Genomic DNA, 17,291 nt, shown 5'->3' with positions numbered 1-17,291 from the left:
ATTCCACCTCTAAAGACTAAGGGGAAGATTTACAGTGGTATATGGGTACAAAAAGATTTAAATAGGCACATAGCGAGATTTACGAAAGCATCTAAGCAGGCCAAGCACTTAACTCTCATTGCCTTCCATTCTGACACCAATGGGAATTAGGCACCCAGCCTACTTAGGCAGTTGTATAAATCCCACTAGGCACCTAAATACATTTGTAAATCTTGATCCTTGATCCTGTTGCAGTCTTCACATGTGCCTATTTCTCCAAAATGCCAATGGGGTACCTTATGAATGCCATAAAGAATGAGAAAAGGAAAACCAGCATTTGAATGCCTCACGTGCTATGCCACAAAACTGGGGGGAAAAGTAGCCCATATTTTTGAAGAGTATATACCCAAGGTATATACTCATTTAGTAAGACACAGGGACTATTTCATGTGCACACTTAATCATATGCACACTTAAAATGCCTTTCATCTCCAAGGATCCCAAAGTGCTTTAAGAACTGAACCAAATTCTGGCCAAATGACAAAAAGCCAGGAGCATCAGCAGGTGTCTGTTTTCTAACAGAAATCCTGTCAGCAGAGGGTAGGATTCTACACTGTGACAGCCTAATGTGTTGCAGGGCACATGTTCTTTCATCTCTGCTCTGGATGGTGATTTGCACATACTATGGCAGTGTGAAGATGGCTGGTATTTTGGCCTGGCTATGCCTTTTTTCACACTCCCATTTGTGCTTTGTCCACAGCCAGAAGCATTAGCCACATGCGCTTCCGTGTGCATCTCTGTGGCGTAGTACTGTAGGATGTGCGAGAAGTTACTTATCTGTACAGTAACTGGAATTCAAGATGTTTTGTCCCTATCAAGGCTCAAGATCTGCATGAGCACGGTCTCATGAACTCAGATTTTTTGTCAGCATGGTCCACAGGTCCGCACTTATGCCCTATACATTTTCATGTTGGTATGCAAGTATATGGGAAAGGGCAGACCCACTGCCGCTCCAGTTTCTTCTCAAACACAAAGTCCAGAGGCAAGGAGAGCGGGTGGTTGAGCACCCATAGAGGCAGAACATCTTGAAGAACTCCAGTTACTGTACATGTAAGAAAAGCTGCTTCTTTGAGTTATTGTCCCTACAGATACTCCATGCCAGGAGTCTCTCAAGCAGTTCCTCAATACAGAGGAGGGTGCTGGGGAGATGCATTCAGTGCAGATAGCATCACAAAAGACTGCATCCTTTCCGGAAGCAGGCATGATAGCATAGTGCTGGGAAAATGTGTGAACAGATGGCTAGGTGGCAGCCCTGAAAATGTCTGTGATACTTTTGTTCTTAAATTGGGCTGTGGAGGTGGATTGGGCCTTAGCGGAATGGGCAATCAACCTTAGCTGGGTGGTGAGCTGCAGAAGCATAGCAGCATGCCAAAATGCATCCTGAAACCCATTATGATAGTCTGCATGTGGAACTCCGTCACCTCTCCATTCTTTCTGCAAAGGAGACAAAGTCTGGGAAAAGCCCTGAAGAGTTTAGTCCTATCAAGATAGGCATCCAGAATATCAAGACTGGCTTTCTCTTTCAAAGCGTGAGGCTTGGGGTAAAATATTGACAGCTGAATATTCTGATTGACCTGGAATTCCGATGAACCCTTAGGTAGAGATGAGGATGGGGATAATCGTGGTAGACCAGAGGCCGGCAACCTTTCAAAAGTGGTGTGCCGATTCTTCATTTATTCACTCTAATTTAAGGTTTCACATGCTGGTAATACATTTTATTGTTTTTAGAAGGTCTTGCTCTATAAGACTATATTATATAACTAAACTATTGTTGTATGTAAAGTAAACAAGGTTTTTAAAATGTTTAAGAAGCTTCATTTAAAATTAAATTAAAATGCTGATCTTATCAGTTTAGTGCAATGGTTCTTAACCTGAAGTGCACGTACCCAATGGGGGTGCGAGATGCCCTTTCAGGGGGCACAAGACGTGAGTTTTTTTAGAAGGTTAATCATCGAAAACCCTAATTAAGCCCAGGCACATAAGTACTATTACTTTGTTTCATCAAACCTATGTATTTATTAAAATTATACATTTTTTAACGATTACTGTAATATACAAAGTTTTTAAGTTTTCAAGTTTTTAAGGTAATTGTAGTGTAATGTTTGATAAGGGCTGCAGAGTGCTGGGCCCAGGCTGGGAGCAGAACACTGGGCTAGCTGCCAGTACCCCAAGACAGGAGGGCTAAGCAGGACTGGAGGCCTAGACCCCGGCTGGCAGGGGGCCGGGCAACTGGAACCCCAGACCAGCAGCGAGGATAACGGCGCTGGCGGCTGGTATCCCAGGCCGGCAGCAGGCTGAGTGGGGATGATGGCCAGGACCCCAGCTGGCAAGGGGCCGGTGACCAGAACCCCAGACCGTCAGAGGGCTGAGCTGGGTGGCAGACAGAACCCTAGACCGGCAGTAGTTCACCTGCTGCTGGTCTGGGGTTCTGCTGACTCCTGCCAGCCGTGGTCCCAGCCACCGGCCCCACTCAGCCCGCTGCCAGCCGGGGGTTCCATTCACCCAGGCAGGCAGCGGGCTGAGCAGGGCCCCCAGCTGGAAGCAGCATGCCAGTAAAAATGGACACGTCTACCACAGGGGTTGGCAACCTGTGACACTATCATGTACAGTGGGTCAGCCATAAGCACCCTTAGTTCTCCAACCGTTCTGGATGAGATTATGGCTACAAGAAACAAGGTTTTGAAGGATACATGAAGAAATTAACAGCTTACATAGGTTTGAATAAAGGTTTTCTTAAGGCATTTAGAACTAAATTAACATCTCAAGGGGGAGTAGATGAGGAAAGATTAGACTAACCCTTAAGGAAACTACCAGTGGTAGTGTGTGTGAAAATTGAATTAACAGAGTTCAGTGACAACCCTGGTGTTTTTAAAATTTAGCAGGTAATTGAGTATGCTCATGAGGAGAGACTCAGAAGGAGACATTGACTGAAGAGCCCACAAGGCATGGAAACACTTCCACTTTTGAAGTACTTTTCCTCTTGGTGCATCTTCTGCTATTAAAGCAGGACTCTGTAGCTCAAGAGCACAGTTTCATTCTATGCCTAATCCATCCATCCATCAAGGAGCCAGGTCTTGGGATGCAGCAAAGAGAAGTTGAGGTGGGTTATGGTGCCCAATTCCTGGATAAGAAGATCTGCTGTCCAAGGAACGAGAAAAGGCAGCTGGAGAGAAAGGCAAAGCAGATCCAGGAACCGTACACCTGCCTCAGCCATGAGAGCACTATAAAGGATGGTTCCTGCTCTCTCGTTTTAATTTGTTCAGAACCTGGAGGAGAAATGGTGTTGGAGGATAAGTGTATGGCAGAATGTGAGGCCAAGGGTTAGGAGGACATGTCCCCATTGAGTGGTAATCATGCCCTCCCCTCAACTGGAAACATCGGCACTTCATGTTGGACAATGCTGCAAAGAGATCTCTCTCTGGAAGACCCTAGGATTGACAAATCTCCTGAAAAAACCGAATTGCCGAGTTCCCTCGGTGGTCCTAAAGGAAACGTCTGCTCAGGAAGTCAGCTATGATGTTTTGCAGACGCAGCAGATAAAAGGCTGAGATTTCTATATGGTGGGATATGCACCAATTCCATAGCTTTCTGATTCTGCACATAAGGACTGGGATCTTGCTCTTCCTTGGTAATTTATATAGTACACGGCTGCTCTGTTGTCCAACATTACTTTGACGAGCGGCCCTGACGTTACGTAGGAAGTGTTGACAAGCATAGTGGACTGCCCTGAGTTTGAGAAAATTGATATGGCGGGATGACTCCTGGGGACTCCATTTGCATTGAGCTGTGAAGTCCTAGAGATGGGCACCCAATCCAGCAGAAAGACACCTCGGGTGGGGGAGGGCACAAAAATGGAACTCCCACACAAATCTTGCAAGGCTCCCTCCACCAGTTCAGGCATTCAAGAACCTTGAGGTATAGTCACACATTTGAAAAGTTTGTGCTTGTTGTGAGTGTAAACAGACCTGATCCCGGTTTCAGGATGCAGAGAATGCAGTCTTGCATGGGCTGTTATGAATGTACAGGCTGCCATGGGGCCCAGTAGTTGAAGACAAGCCCTTTCTGTGGTCTGTGGGTTCTGTTGTAGCCTGGAAATGAGACTGGATATTGTGGTGAACTTGTCTATGGGCAAGTACACTCTGTCAGTTGAGCTGTCTAGAACGATTCTGATGAAGTGTATGCGTTTTACAGATGTCCGGGTGTAGACTTTTCCACATTGAGACGAAGGTCCAGGGAATGGAAGAGGGTTAGGGCCTGGTTGGTACCTGACTGCACCTCAAGAAAGGAACAACTCTTGAGCAGCCAGTTATTCAGATAGGAAAAGATGGGATAAGATGATTTAGGTAATTAATTGATCTTTAAATATTCATGGTAAATAGGCCTAATGGCCTGTGATGGGATGTTAGATAGCCTGGGATCTGAGTTACCCAGGAAAGAATTTTCTGTAGTATCTGGCTGGTGAATCTTGCCCATATGCTCAGGGTTTAGCCGATTGCCATATTTGGGGTCGGGAAGGAATTTTCCTCCAGGGCAGATTGGAAGAGGCCCTGGAGGTTTTTCACCTTCTTCTGTAGCATGGGGCACGGGTCACTTAAGGGAGGATTCTCTGTACCTTGAAGTCTTTAAACCATGATTTGAGGACTTCAATAGCTCAGACATAGGTGAGAGGTTTTTCACAGGAGTGGGTGGGTGAGATTCTGTGGCCTGCATTGTGCAGGAGGTCGGACTAGATGATCATAATGGTCCCTTCTGACCTTAGTATCTACGAATCTATGTACTGCAATGACCACAAGGACCTTTGTGAACATTCTTGGGGCGGTCAAAAGGCCAAAGGGAAGGTACTGGTAATGATCCATGCCAATGAGATGGGTGCCTAGCTATATGAAAGTATGCACCATGGAGGACTGGGCGAACCAGTAGCCTGGATCTAAAGATGGAATTAGTATTGCCAAAGTTACTATCCTGAATCTATGTGTATAATTTATAATTATATAATTTATGTAAGGATAAAGGTATTCAGAGTGCTGAGGTCTCCAGCTTCCTTTTATTTTGGGAACCAAGAAGTACCAGAAGCAGAACCCTTTTCTGATCGGGTTGGGGGGAATGGGTTCAATTACTCCCAGAAGCAGGAAAGATTTACCCTCTGCCTTAGGAGACCCTTGTGAGAAGGGTCCCTAAATAGGAACAGAGGGCGGGAAGGAGGGGGTATGGAGCAGAATTGGATGGAATATCCCTTCTGGATCCATCTGTCTGAAGTAATGAACTCTCAGGTAGGTAGGAAATGGAGAAACTATTTCCATAGGGTGGAAAGAGGGTGGTTGTGTGCACCATGAGATCCAGAGTCATAACCCCCAACCAACAGGTCAAAATTATCATTGACTGGGAGGTGACTGTAGATGAGGTCCCCTTACTAGGAATTTGGACCTCTTTCTGGGTGGTCCTACTGGCCTCACGGAGGTTTGGTATTGGAATTGGCAAGATCATTGTGCCATATGTAAATTTGTAACTTGCTATAATTTCATGTTGAACAACGTTCAGGAAAACATCAAGCAGTACCAGAGATGGTAGAGAAGAATCTTCTCTTATACTCTTTGTGACCAGGACCCAAGGAAGATGGTACCAAAACCTGGGTCAAAGGTAATTTCTTTGAGGAGCGCTTGAAGTCCTTGTGCTTGCAGGGCTCTGATCCTGGCACCAACAACAGTGCCATGCAGACTTGCTTGCCAGAAGACTTTTCAGTGTGAGGCATGGCAGACATCATTTTTGCAAGTACTGGTATCTGAGCACTAGGCACCAGGATGCAAGGTCTCCTTGCTCCCTGGCCATAAAGGTGAGTTTTTTCCCTTCTTTTAGAGTCTCCCTCTGGGAAATTGGGTCTTTTCCTTTTAGGAGACTTTGAAGTGTCTGAAGCTGCCCCACGGCCTCTGCTTACCAGTGCTGGAGAAATCATTGGAGTACTATGAGTGGCTGAGGCCAATGTACAGAGAGTTAGGTGGTGATGGACCCAGCAGGTCTTGGGGAACATTCCATAAGAAGTGGCTTGATATATTCCATACATCTTCCCTCAGCTTTATAAATCTGCTCTTGAAACTTGAACTTAGATGGGATGTGGGACTCTCCAAGGCAGCTGGAATGCCTGTCACTAAGGGAAGAAGACCCGCTGCTAAACCCCGGGATTTTGGCATAACCTGTGCAGGAAAGGCTGCCAACAAAACAGGGACCAAGGGCAAGGAGGACCCGACGGCACAGAAAAGGGGTGGGAGGGGGGAAAGCTCCTAAAAGCACAAGCTTCTGCTAAAAAACAAAAAGCAATAAAACTAAACAAAAAGGAATACTAGTAAATAAAAGAATAAAACTAAGTAAGCTGTGTAACTAACTTGCACACACCACCACACTCTGTTTTGAGCTGCAGAGGCAGGGGTCCGCCCCTCCCTCTATACCAGTAGTTCTCAACCTATTTCACCTTCTTCTGTAGCATGGGGCACGGGTCACTTAAGGGAGGATTCTCTGTACCTTGAAGTCTTTAAACCATGATTTGAGGACTTCAATAGCTCAGACATAGGTGAGAGGTGTAGGCCGCATCCAATACTGCCTGTATAGCCCTGAGATTGTCACATGGGCAGCAGCTGTGTATCGATTGGGCCGTAAGCAACCCATGGGCCACAGGTTGTGAACCACTGCTCTATACCCTTATTCCAGAGCCGGAGGATGCATTGGGCACCGGTGTAGACCCACGGACACTGCTGACAAAAAAAAAATCTCTGGTCCAGAAGCCCGGTGTTTGCACATCCTGATGTGGAGCACCCATACAAACAAAACCACGAAGAACCAGTTACAATACTGCCTGTTCATGCACTTTGCCTTCTTTACATCCATTCTGTTCCCACTAGTTAGGGCTTTTTCCTTCCCACCACCCACTTGCACCTTACTGGATTTGGAGATTTACACGATCCACTTCCTTCAGCAGCAGAGCTAGTAAACTAGCCTGACGATGGCCTGGCAATTCTCTCCCCTGTGTTAATGATAGGCTCAGCAGGCTCCTGACCCTAGCTCTGGCCCCAGCCCTGGCCCCAGTTCCAATTAGAGCCATTTTTAACTCAGGCATAATTACCTGACTTTCTAAATTCCTTGCGATTGAGTGATCTGGCCTACATACTTAACCGGTAGGGTGTTATTATCCCAGGTGTAGGACTGAAGGTTGAGGCCAAGCAGATGGTCCCTTAACGTTCTTATTTTAAAAGTCCTACTGTGCACTATAAAGTTATTGGCCCAACTTTCATCAAAATTGGCTTGATTTTTAAGTTTCAAAACAGATTTGAAGGAAAAATTCAGCCCAGAGCAACTGGGGAGAGAGTATTTTTTTCTTCACTTGAATAACAAAAGCGCCTGAAATGATTTTGCTAACACCTTGGGTTGAGACCAAGCATGGAAAATGTCAGCACTAAAATGGATTTGTTAGGGAAAGTTATGAACAAATAAAAACGGGGAGTTAGAATGAAAGTTGGAATTAAGCCTTAAAATATAATTCCACTATCAGCACCTTCTTTAATGCACACATATATAGGAATAATTTCACCAAACATTAAAAAGCAGCCATATCTCAGTGTAATGTGGCAGCTGCTTAAAAGCACACAGCAATGCCACACAACTGTTTAGGAGCCTGATTCTGCAAGCACACACATGAATAACCTTACTCATAAGTAGTTCCACTGGAGACAACTGGATTACTCACAATAGCAGACACTATTCCTGGGAGTAAGTGTTTGCAGGACTGGGTCCTAGGGCAGCACGAGAAATTAAATCCTATAATTACTTAAAACTAAGAAAGGAATTTAGTTGGGCATAATTGAACACCCAAACCAGAACACTGGGGCTAACAACTCTACTCTTACCAAAAATGCCTTGTGAATCTTTAGAGAGACAAAGTGGGTGAGGTAATATCTTTTATTGGACTAATTTCAGAAGTTGGTCCAATAAAAGATATTACCTCACCCACCGTGTCTCTCTAATATTTTGGGATCAACACAGCTACAACAATACTGCATACAACATTGGGGTTCTCTAACAATCACAAATATAGAGTTGTATATTCACAATCACAGATATACATCTCTCTATAATTTATGTCAAAAATGCCTAGATTATTTTTTTAAATATAAAGTGATAAGTTAGTTTGTGGGTGTGGATATGTATATTTAATATATATTTTACAGAGAAGCAGTACCGTTTCCATAGTAATGTTCCAACTTCCATTATAAAAATTCTTCTTTGTTTCTGCACAGTTTGAAAAAAAAAAATCACTGGATTAATTTTGAATTATAGGTCATTTCAAATTATCCTGATTTGAAATTTTGTTTTTTTCCCCTTACCACTTTTTTAAATCCCCTCTTGCTTGAAAATGGCTGGTAATTTCTCCCTGAACTTCCCATATTGTTAAGTATCCTTGAAAGTTCATGCGTCAGTTATGTTTATAAAAAATAGGCTGCAATTAAGAAGGTTACCAATTTTGGTTGCTGAGAGTTTGAGTCCCAATCCTACTACCGTCAATGACAGAGTAACTGATTTCAGTTAAGCAAGACTGGGCGCTATTGCCCCAGTTCTGCTGGTTATTCTGCATGGGTGGACCCTTGCATGAGACACTGCTTCAGTATTAATTCAGGACCAGATTCTGATCTCAGATACTCCAATGTAAATCAGGCGTAGCTCTACCAAGCACTGGAATAATTGAGAAGAGAATCTTCCTTGAGGGGGCAGAGCTAATGTGATCTACTGAATGACCAACACAATTCTCTGTGTTTAATTCGATGGTCTCCCATACAAGTGATAAGCAGGATCAACCTACCTTAAAGTTTTTGAGATCAAAGTAGATTACTGCCTGGGTGAATAGAGTGGAGTGTAATTAATTATCTATTTTGAAGTACACACCCAAGTAACTAATACATCAGCATTACACACACACAATGACTGAATTGTTTACCTTTCTATATTTTCTACAACAGTGTAACTCCCCTGGTTACCTCTCACTTAGAATACAAGTAAAACAAAACAAAAATGGTGGCACACTTTCAAAAGAGGTAAAGAACAAAGGATCTTATTTAACTTCCAACACATTGTTTAACTTTCCAGTTTTTGATCAATAACATGAAAAGCTATTCATAATTTTTCTCCCTTAACCAGTATAACATTGTTGTTCTTCCCACAGCTTGATCTGCACTTATGTATTTAATTTATAACAGTTTCCATGGAAGAGAAATATTTTTAAGAAGTGCTGACACAACAAATGGATCTGTCTACCAAACCACAAATCTTTTCTAATGGTCATCTTAAACTGCAAGCAAATCTGGGAAACAAATTAATGATATAAATCATTATCATTACTTACATAAAAGGTACTCAATTGTAACCCTTTCAGAAAACTACAGCAGCCTAAAGTATTCTACAAGGAGAACGTCTGTTTCCAATTAAATGTTCTAAAAATAGACTTGCACATACATTTAGGACAAAGCCATCCCAGTTCTCTCATAATATTTCACGTTTTTATAGATTCACAACATCATCAGTCTTGTCAGGACAGACATTCAAATTCAAAAAAGATATGACTATTCTTTCTTTCCAATTTGGAAAAAAAAAAGGAAGCAAAATTTAAATATGATTTTTTTTTAAAAGAAGTCTCGTCCGTTGCTTTAAAAATCTCTACACAGCCACGTCTGTCAATTGCTAGTTAGCATAACTCAAAAGCAGTATCCCTCAAAAGGAGAGCTCTTAAGGTAATTTAATACCATTTTGCTGTAAAAGGTTTTTAAATTACAAGACAACTCTGCTTTTTTTGTGTGCTAAGCTTCTGTTTCATTTTACACATTATTTTTCATACATGATTTTTGGAATAATTCAAAAAGTGAATTGGAACAAAACAAAAATTTGCATGCAAAAGTTAGGGAGCAAGTTGGGCACTTATCTATATGCCCATGCAGAAGAATAAGGGGGCATAAAAATGTCCTCTTACTCCTTTGTGCAATCCACCTACATCACCTATGTGTGCATGAGAGGGGAAAGAAAGCTCAGTGGGGCTGGTCCTCCTCCACCATGTAGGGGGAGTGGAAATGTGGGTGGGGCTGAGAATGGGCAGTTGCTTGTCTTCACCTTCCTCTACAGTGCTGACCACCAGATCTGAGCCACCACTAAGAGGGAAGCAATCTAACTGGTTACAGCCAGTTGCACATCTCCACCCAGAAGCAAGGCAGGAAAGGAGGGCGCAACTGTGACTCAGGTCAGAATTCCTTCCCTTAACTGCTCCTTGAGCAGCATGACTAGGTGGAAACCCCTTTATGGGTGATACGCAATGTCTTGAGCTAGCCCTAACAAGCAACATTATGTTAAGCTACAGGGAGCAGTCCTTGTCATAGAGTACCTACATATATGTTTTAAGTTACTCCAGGGGTAAATGGTCTCAGGATTTGTAAGGGAGTGGGTGCACAAAAGTAGCATATAGTCAGTTGCATACACAGACTTTTTACTAAGCCCAGTCTTGCCTTTTACAAAAATATCTTCCCTAACCTTCCTAAAATCCTCCATTTCCCTAAGCGACTCCCTAAGAGGTTTCTTGAAATTTAACTTTTTTCTATCAAAAATAAAATGTCACTTTGAATTGAGGCAAATATTCATTTTAACCACTCAAAGATCTCACTTTTTTTTTATAAAGATTTCATTCAAATAAGGCAACTAATCATGTCTAGCTGGCAGACATTTTATTGGTGAAGTATAGTCATTTGTTTTCATGTAAAGTCTTTCAGTTGTTGCACAATGTTGTACTATATTAGTTAGAAAAATGAAAACTAACCTTTGAATCAATGCCATTTATTGGTTTCCAATGTTCTCCATTCAAAATGTAGGGAATTATTATCTCATAATGTTCTGACTGGGTCTTTGACATCTGTTGCCTGGAGGATTCCAATTTACTGGCCGCATTCTCTCCTGGGATAGGAAAAAAAGTTTTGTGTTAGTAGGAAATAGGATCTGACAACATAATCCTTATTAAGGTGACTTGGCAGAATATTTCAAAACACAATAAGTTCAAGGAAGAATGAAATATTAAAACATAAGAGGCAGATGCTTCTTTCCATTGAAACCAATGGCAAAATCCTCGCAGAATTCTAAGAGAACAGGAAACAGAACCCTCTGGCTGTTAAGGCTATTTCTACTTTTCAGCAAACTTTGCACTTCTGTAAAAAATGCAATGAAAATAGAGGCTGGACGGGAGAGTGAAAAGAAGGATTCAGTGGCTCAAGGTAGCAGAACAAGAGCAACAGTAGCTTGTGAGCAGTTGAAACCCCCCAATCTTAAAAGGGGATGTGCAGCCCTGGTGCCACAACGTAACATTTGCACCCCCACTCCATATTGCAAAGTAGAGAAATTAATTAATAACAGTAGCCTCTATTTAACATGACAGAGAGGTAGTAGTTATAGTAAATATTTGTATTACGGTAGTGTTCAAAGCTCCTGATCAGTTTTGAGGCCCTGTTGTGCTGGATGTTGTACAAACACAGAAAAAAAAGACAATCCCTACCCTTAAAGGCTTACAGGCTAAAGACACAGACAAAGGGCAGGACATGGAGATACAACATGAGGAGCAATGAACTGGTAAAGAATTGACCCTAGTTAGTTATGTATATTGTACTTATTTTTTGTGTCTTTAAATTTGGGGTAGGAGAAGGAAAGAAGGGCAAGTGAAATAGCTGGTCTGTCTAGCTACAATCAACAGATTGGGTTCTGCAGACCTCATGGCTAAGGGGAGCCTTAAAGAGGGACGTGAAAGAGGATGAGCTAGTATAGTTCAGATTTTATCAGGATTATGATTCCATATTCAAGGTAAGAAGTTAACAGGGGGATGGATCATTGCTCCTCAGCTGCATGTTAGCATGATCAGACCCACAGTGTACATAAAAATGTAGTTAGGATTTGTCTTCTGTGTAACCAGATCCCAGATTTCTCTTGGGTAATTTAAGCTTCCTACTATGCTTGTTACAGAGTATTAGTTCCCTAAAAGATAGATGATGATCACAGATTTCCTCTTATGTTCTTTCCATTTCTTTGGCTGAGTCAGTTGGTCCTCATAGTTTGAGCATTTGAGTCATTGCACAGACATAATGACACAGTTTTAGGTTACTGAAGCCTCCAAGTTTATTGTGCATAAAGGGTTTAGCAATTTTAATCCTAGACTTTTTATTATCCCCCAAATACTTATTAATCTACACCATGTTATCCTTCTCCATGTGGAAATCTGCAGTTGTTCTCCACTTAACAAGTTGATACGAAATTTGTTCACCAAAAGCCTTAATACTTACTTGTCTTAGTGGTCTCAAACTCCTCTATCTAGATACGCAAGCAGGTTACAAAGTATTTAGAATCCCTACATGTCCAGGATGCACATAAGTGAAGAAAATATCTCAGAGAGAGAACATAAGCCCTAACTGAGTTAATGCTCTACCTACACAGTCAGATTACTTAGGTTCATATTACAATGTCAAAAAATAAAAAAAAGCCATCTGCATGCAACATAATTTACTGGGCATTTTTCTATCCAAAAATACTCATGGTATTATGCTTGTCAAAGAGAACAGTTCTAAAAATCCTTGTAACAGGCTCTGGAGTGGTGCTAAAAATAAATCTTAATTTATATAGGATGGGATGGCTCCCAAGTGGCATGGGGGGGAGGGAGAGAAGAAAGTCAAGGTTCTTATTACACTCCTGCCTCACACCACCCAGCCATGCCCCCTCTTTAGGATATGGAGCACCTCTAGCTGCAGTATCATTTCTCTGTACTTGGCAAAGTCTCTAAGATTTGGTCTATCCTTTACACAGCTGCATACAGGTGAAGGAAGAGAAAGAGCTACCTTTGTCCTTCACAAGTAGTTCCTATTCTTGAAATATTGTACGAAATAGAGTATATCCGTCAATGCAATGCTTTTACTACAAATCTACATACTCACTCATTGCTCAGTAGTACAGCAATGTATAACTGACAAAAAATGTAAACACTCCAGGAAATAAAAGTTAAGTAGGCTGCAGGCTAAAAAGAGAAAGAGTTAAAATGAGACTTTGACTCAATGCTTTAAAGTATGACCTGGAGAGAGAAAAAAAGGAGCTAATGAAGAAAGTGGAGAGAGAAGAGGTATTTATATGATGAGAAAAGGTGTGGATATGAAAAGGAGCTATGGTGTCTGTACTGAATAAAGGGATATAGATATATGGTAGGGTGTCTGGTGGAGAGAAGTAAATAGTACGAAATTAAAATAGAGTCCATAACAACTCAGTTAAAAAGGGGGAATGCAAACAGAAGTCAAGCAGTCAAAAGAAGCCTGGAAGAATGAGTGTCTAGAGTCAATGAACAGAAGGAAAAGGAACACAGAAATACAAGGTAGGTTGGGACGGTGGACCCTCTTTCACCCTCAGACACAACCATGCAATCCCATATCAGTGTCCAGCCTGAGTCACTGAGCTGGACACTGGACAGATATGCTGGTGATGAAGCAGAGCTAATTGGTGGAAGCATTAGATGGCTGAAGCAGTTCTCCTCCCTCAGCCTCCACCATAGTAATGAACACCAGGGAATCCTCACCACATAGAATGAGGTCCACCAGTATGGGCCCCCAGAATCCTGCCTACATTCTTCTACAGTAGAACCCCGATTCCACTGCGAGGATATCTGGGTATCTGAAATAAAGGCAATGAGCCATGATTTTCCTCCTAAAGGTAAAAGGTGGCCCAATGTGTATTTGAATCACAGAATCATAGAATATTAGGGTTGGAAGAGACCTCAGGAGGTCATCTAGTCCAATTCACTGCTCAAAGCAGGACCAACACCAACTAAATCAATTTGAGCTCAATTAACATTTGGTGCCGATTTCGCCATGAGTGGACCAATTAGAGATTTCGTGTATAAGGGTAACAAAGTCATTAGCCAGCTTGAATAGAAAAAAATTTCATGAGACGTGTCTGGTTTTTATGGATTTACCTGCTTTTCTCCTTAATCTATTAATTGCCTTCTCAACCCTCATATATTGGGCCTGGTTTTACTACCATGTTTTCAGGTTAAAACAGAAGTTAACTTCACTCAAGTGCGGGAAAATGATTTTATGATTAAGGCACTGGAATGAGACTCAGGAGACCACTAAACACAGAGGATGGGGTGAAGATTAAAGAGAATCTAGGCATGGCTCAACATGGGATGATACCAGGGTGGCTAAGTGGAACGAGGAGGATATGGAAGTAGAAATTACCACATCAGAGGTGGAAACTCAAACAGCTTAATGGGACTAAAACGGGGGGCCCAGATCATCTCCAGTCAAGAATATTAAAGGCACATTAAATTGCAAGCTTAATAGGGTGAATCTTTAATAAATCTATAAACTTTGGAGTCATACCCTATGACTGGAGAATTGCCAATACAGTTCCTATTTTTAAGAAAGGGAAAAAGGGTGATCCACAAAACTATAGGCTTGTTAGTTTGACCTCAATTGTATGCAAGGTCTTGAAACAAATTTTGAAAGAGAAAGTAGTTAAGGACATAGAGGTAAACAGTAATTATGGGTAAAACACAACATGCTTTTATAAAAGGTAGATTGTACCAGACCTAATCTCTCCTTCTTTGAGAAGATACCTGACTTCTTTAGACAAAGGAAATGCAGTAGATCTAATCTATCTGGATTTCAGTGAGCCATTTCATATAGTTTCACATGGGAAATTATTACCTAAATTGGAGAAGATGGGGATTAATAGGAGAACTGAAAGGTGGATAAGGAACTGGTTAAAGGGGAGACTACAACTGGTCATACTGAAAGGTGAACTGTTCGGCTGGAGAGAGATTACTAGTGGGATTCCTAAGGGATCTTTCTTGGGAACAGTCTCATTTAACATTTTCATTAGTGACCTTGGCATAAAAAGTGCGACTCTGCTAATAAAATTTGAGGATGACACAAAATTGGGATGTATAGCCAATACAGAGGAGGACCGCTATATCATACAAGAAGATCTGGAGGACCTTGAAAACTGGAGTAATAGAAACAGGATGAAATTTAGAACGGCAAAATCACGCACTTAGGGACTAACAACAAGAATTTTTGGTGTAAGCTGGGGATTTATGTGACAGAGGAGGAGAAAGACTTGGGTATACGGGTTGATCACAGGATGCTTATGAGCCACCAATATGAGGCAGCTGTGAAAAAGATTAAGTTGCAGTGCTAGGATGCATCAGTCAAGGTATTTCCAGTCAAGATAGAAAAGTATTAATACCATTATACAAGGTACTGGTGGGATCTCATCTGGAATACTGTGAGCAATTCTGATCTCTCGTGGTTAAGATAGATTAATTCAGACTGGAACAGGTCCAGAAAAGGACTACTAGAATCATCTGAGGAATGGAAAATTTACCTTATGAGAGGAGACTCCAAGAGCTTGGCTTGTTTAGCCTAACCAAAAGGAGGCTGAGGTGTGATATGATTGTTCTCTATAAATACATTAAAGGAATAAATACTAGGAAAGGAGAGGAGTTATTTAAGTTAAGCACCAATGTGGACAAGAACAAATGAATATAAACTGTCTATCAACAAGTTTAGGCTTGAAATTAGATGAAGGTTTCTAACCATCAGAGGAGCGAAGTTCTAAAACAGCTTTCCAAGGGGAGCAGTGGGGGCAAAAAACCTAACTGGCTTCAAGACTAAGCTTGATATATTTATGGAGGGGATGGTATGATGAGACTGCCTACAATGGCAGGTAGCCTATTTGCAAGTGCTACCAGCAAATATCTCTAACGGCCAGTGATGGAACACGAGATGGGAGGGCTTGGAGTTACTACAGAGAATTCTTTCCCAGGTCTCTCACTGATGGGTCTTGCCCACATGCTCAGGGTTTAACTGATCATCGTATTTGGGATCAGATTGGCAGAGACCCTGGGTGGTTTTCACCTTTCTCTGCAGGATGGGGCACAGGTTACTTGCAGGTTTAAACTGGTGTAAATGGTGGATTCTCTATAACTTGAAGTCTTTAAATCGTGATTTGAGGACTTCATTAACTCAGCCAGAGGTTAGGGGTCAATTACAGAAATGGGTGGGTGAAGTTCTGTGGCCTGCAATGTGCAGGTGGTCGGACTAGATGATCACGATGGTCCCTTCTGGCCCTAAGTTCTATTTGACCTATTTTCAGTTCCTATCCCTGCCACAGGCTGCCTGGGTGACTTTGATTAAGTCATTTCATCGCTCTGTGCCTCAGTTTCCTACACTCATTCTTTTCTTTCACTCTTTGGCTACTTTGTCTATTTAGCTTGTAAATTCTTTAGGGCCAGGACTATCATTGTGTTCGTGAAGTACCTAGCACAGCAAGGCTCCGATCTCTATTGAGGGCCTCTAGATGTCACAGTAACATAAAACAATAAAATAATAAGTCAGCAAACTTAGATGGAGTAAAACTGCATGAAAGGAGAGATCAGACCCGTATCTCCCTAAGCCTTTATTAGATCTTGTTTCCTTTTGTTATCACCCACCTATTTTCCTTTTTAATAGAATTCTCTTTACTTCTACTTCACTGAGGCTTATGTCTCACATTGTTCACGTAGAAAAGTTTCACAGTAATATCTAACTTTATTTTCTATTTTCAGCATGCACTGAAGGTAACTCTTATGATCCATATGCTATCCACAATCTGATGCAGTGCCCCTTTTTTCAGTTATATAAAGACCAAGAGATAAAAGTACTTTCTACAAATGGTTAATAAGCTATAGTTGGGGGGGGGGTTGTGGAAATCTGCTCATTTCCTCCTCCACATGCACAACCTTGGGGCAGTTAACACTCAAATTACAATAATCTGCAGTATATTATTACAGTTCTTTTTTTTCTTTCCACGATTGTATGAAAAAGAGATTTAATGATTGCACAGGTTAAAAGGGATTTTTTACTTATAGAGCTGAAATACAAACCTCTATGAAAAAAATAATCACTCTCTCTAAAGCAAGTAGTTTGCAATCTTTAAAGGTTACTGCCCCTTAAAGAAATACAGATACATTTCATATTCACTTGTGCTCAAGATTACTAATAAGCTCTCAGTCAGACAGTACAGTCTATTGGTCTGTGTGATCAAAAAAAAGGGGAACTCTCTCCCAAAACTCATCAGGTTATGATAAAAATGCACAACAGTAAAGGTAGAAAACAATACTCTCCAGATCTTAATCCAGCCAACACAAAATCAGAACCTGTAACAGTTCT

At 41.6% G+C, this 17,291-nt stretch overlaps 1 protein-coding gene across 1 annotated transcript in view; it reads right to left on the bottom strand.

Moving 5' to 3' along the window:
• The window catches only part of ADAM12 (ADAM metallopeptidase domain 12), a 374,238-nt gene that overhangs the window by 306,263 nt on the left and 50,684 nt on the right, over positions 1 to 17,291 (bottom strand). Inside the window, exon 5 of the mRNA XM_043518460.1 lies at positions 10,877 to 11,010. Within this exon, the coding sequence (XP_043374395.1) occupies positions 10,877 to 11,010 (134 nt within the window). The remainder of the gene's footprint in view (positions 1 to 10,876; positions 11,011 to 17,291) is intronic.

This window comes from Dermochelys coriacea, chromosome 7, assembly GCF_009764565.3.
Source record: "Dermochelys coriacea isolate rDerCor1 chromosome 7, rDerCor1.pri.v4, whole genome shotgun sequence".
Classification (NCBI taxonomy): domain Eukaryota; kingdom Metazoa; phylum Chordata; order Testudines; family Dermochelyidae; genus Dermochelys; species Dermochelys coriacea.
The sequence above is the reverse complement of the archived record's forward strand: the minus strand, read 5'-3'. Positions and strand labels throughout refer to the sequence as shown.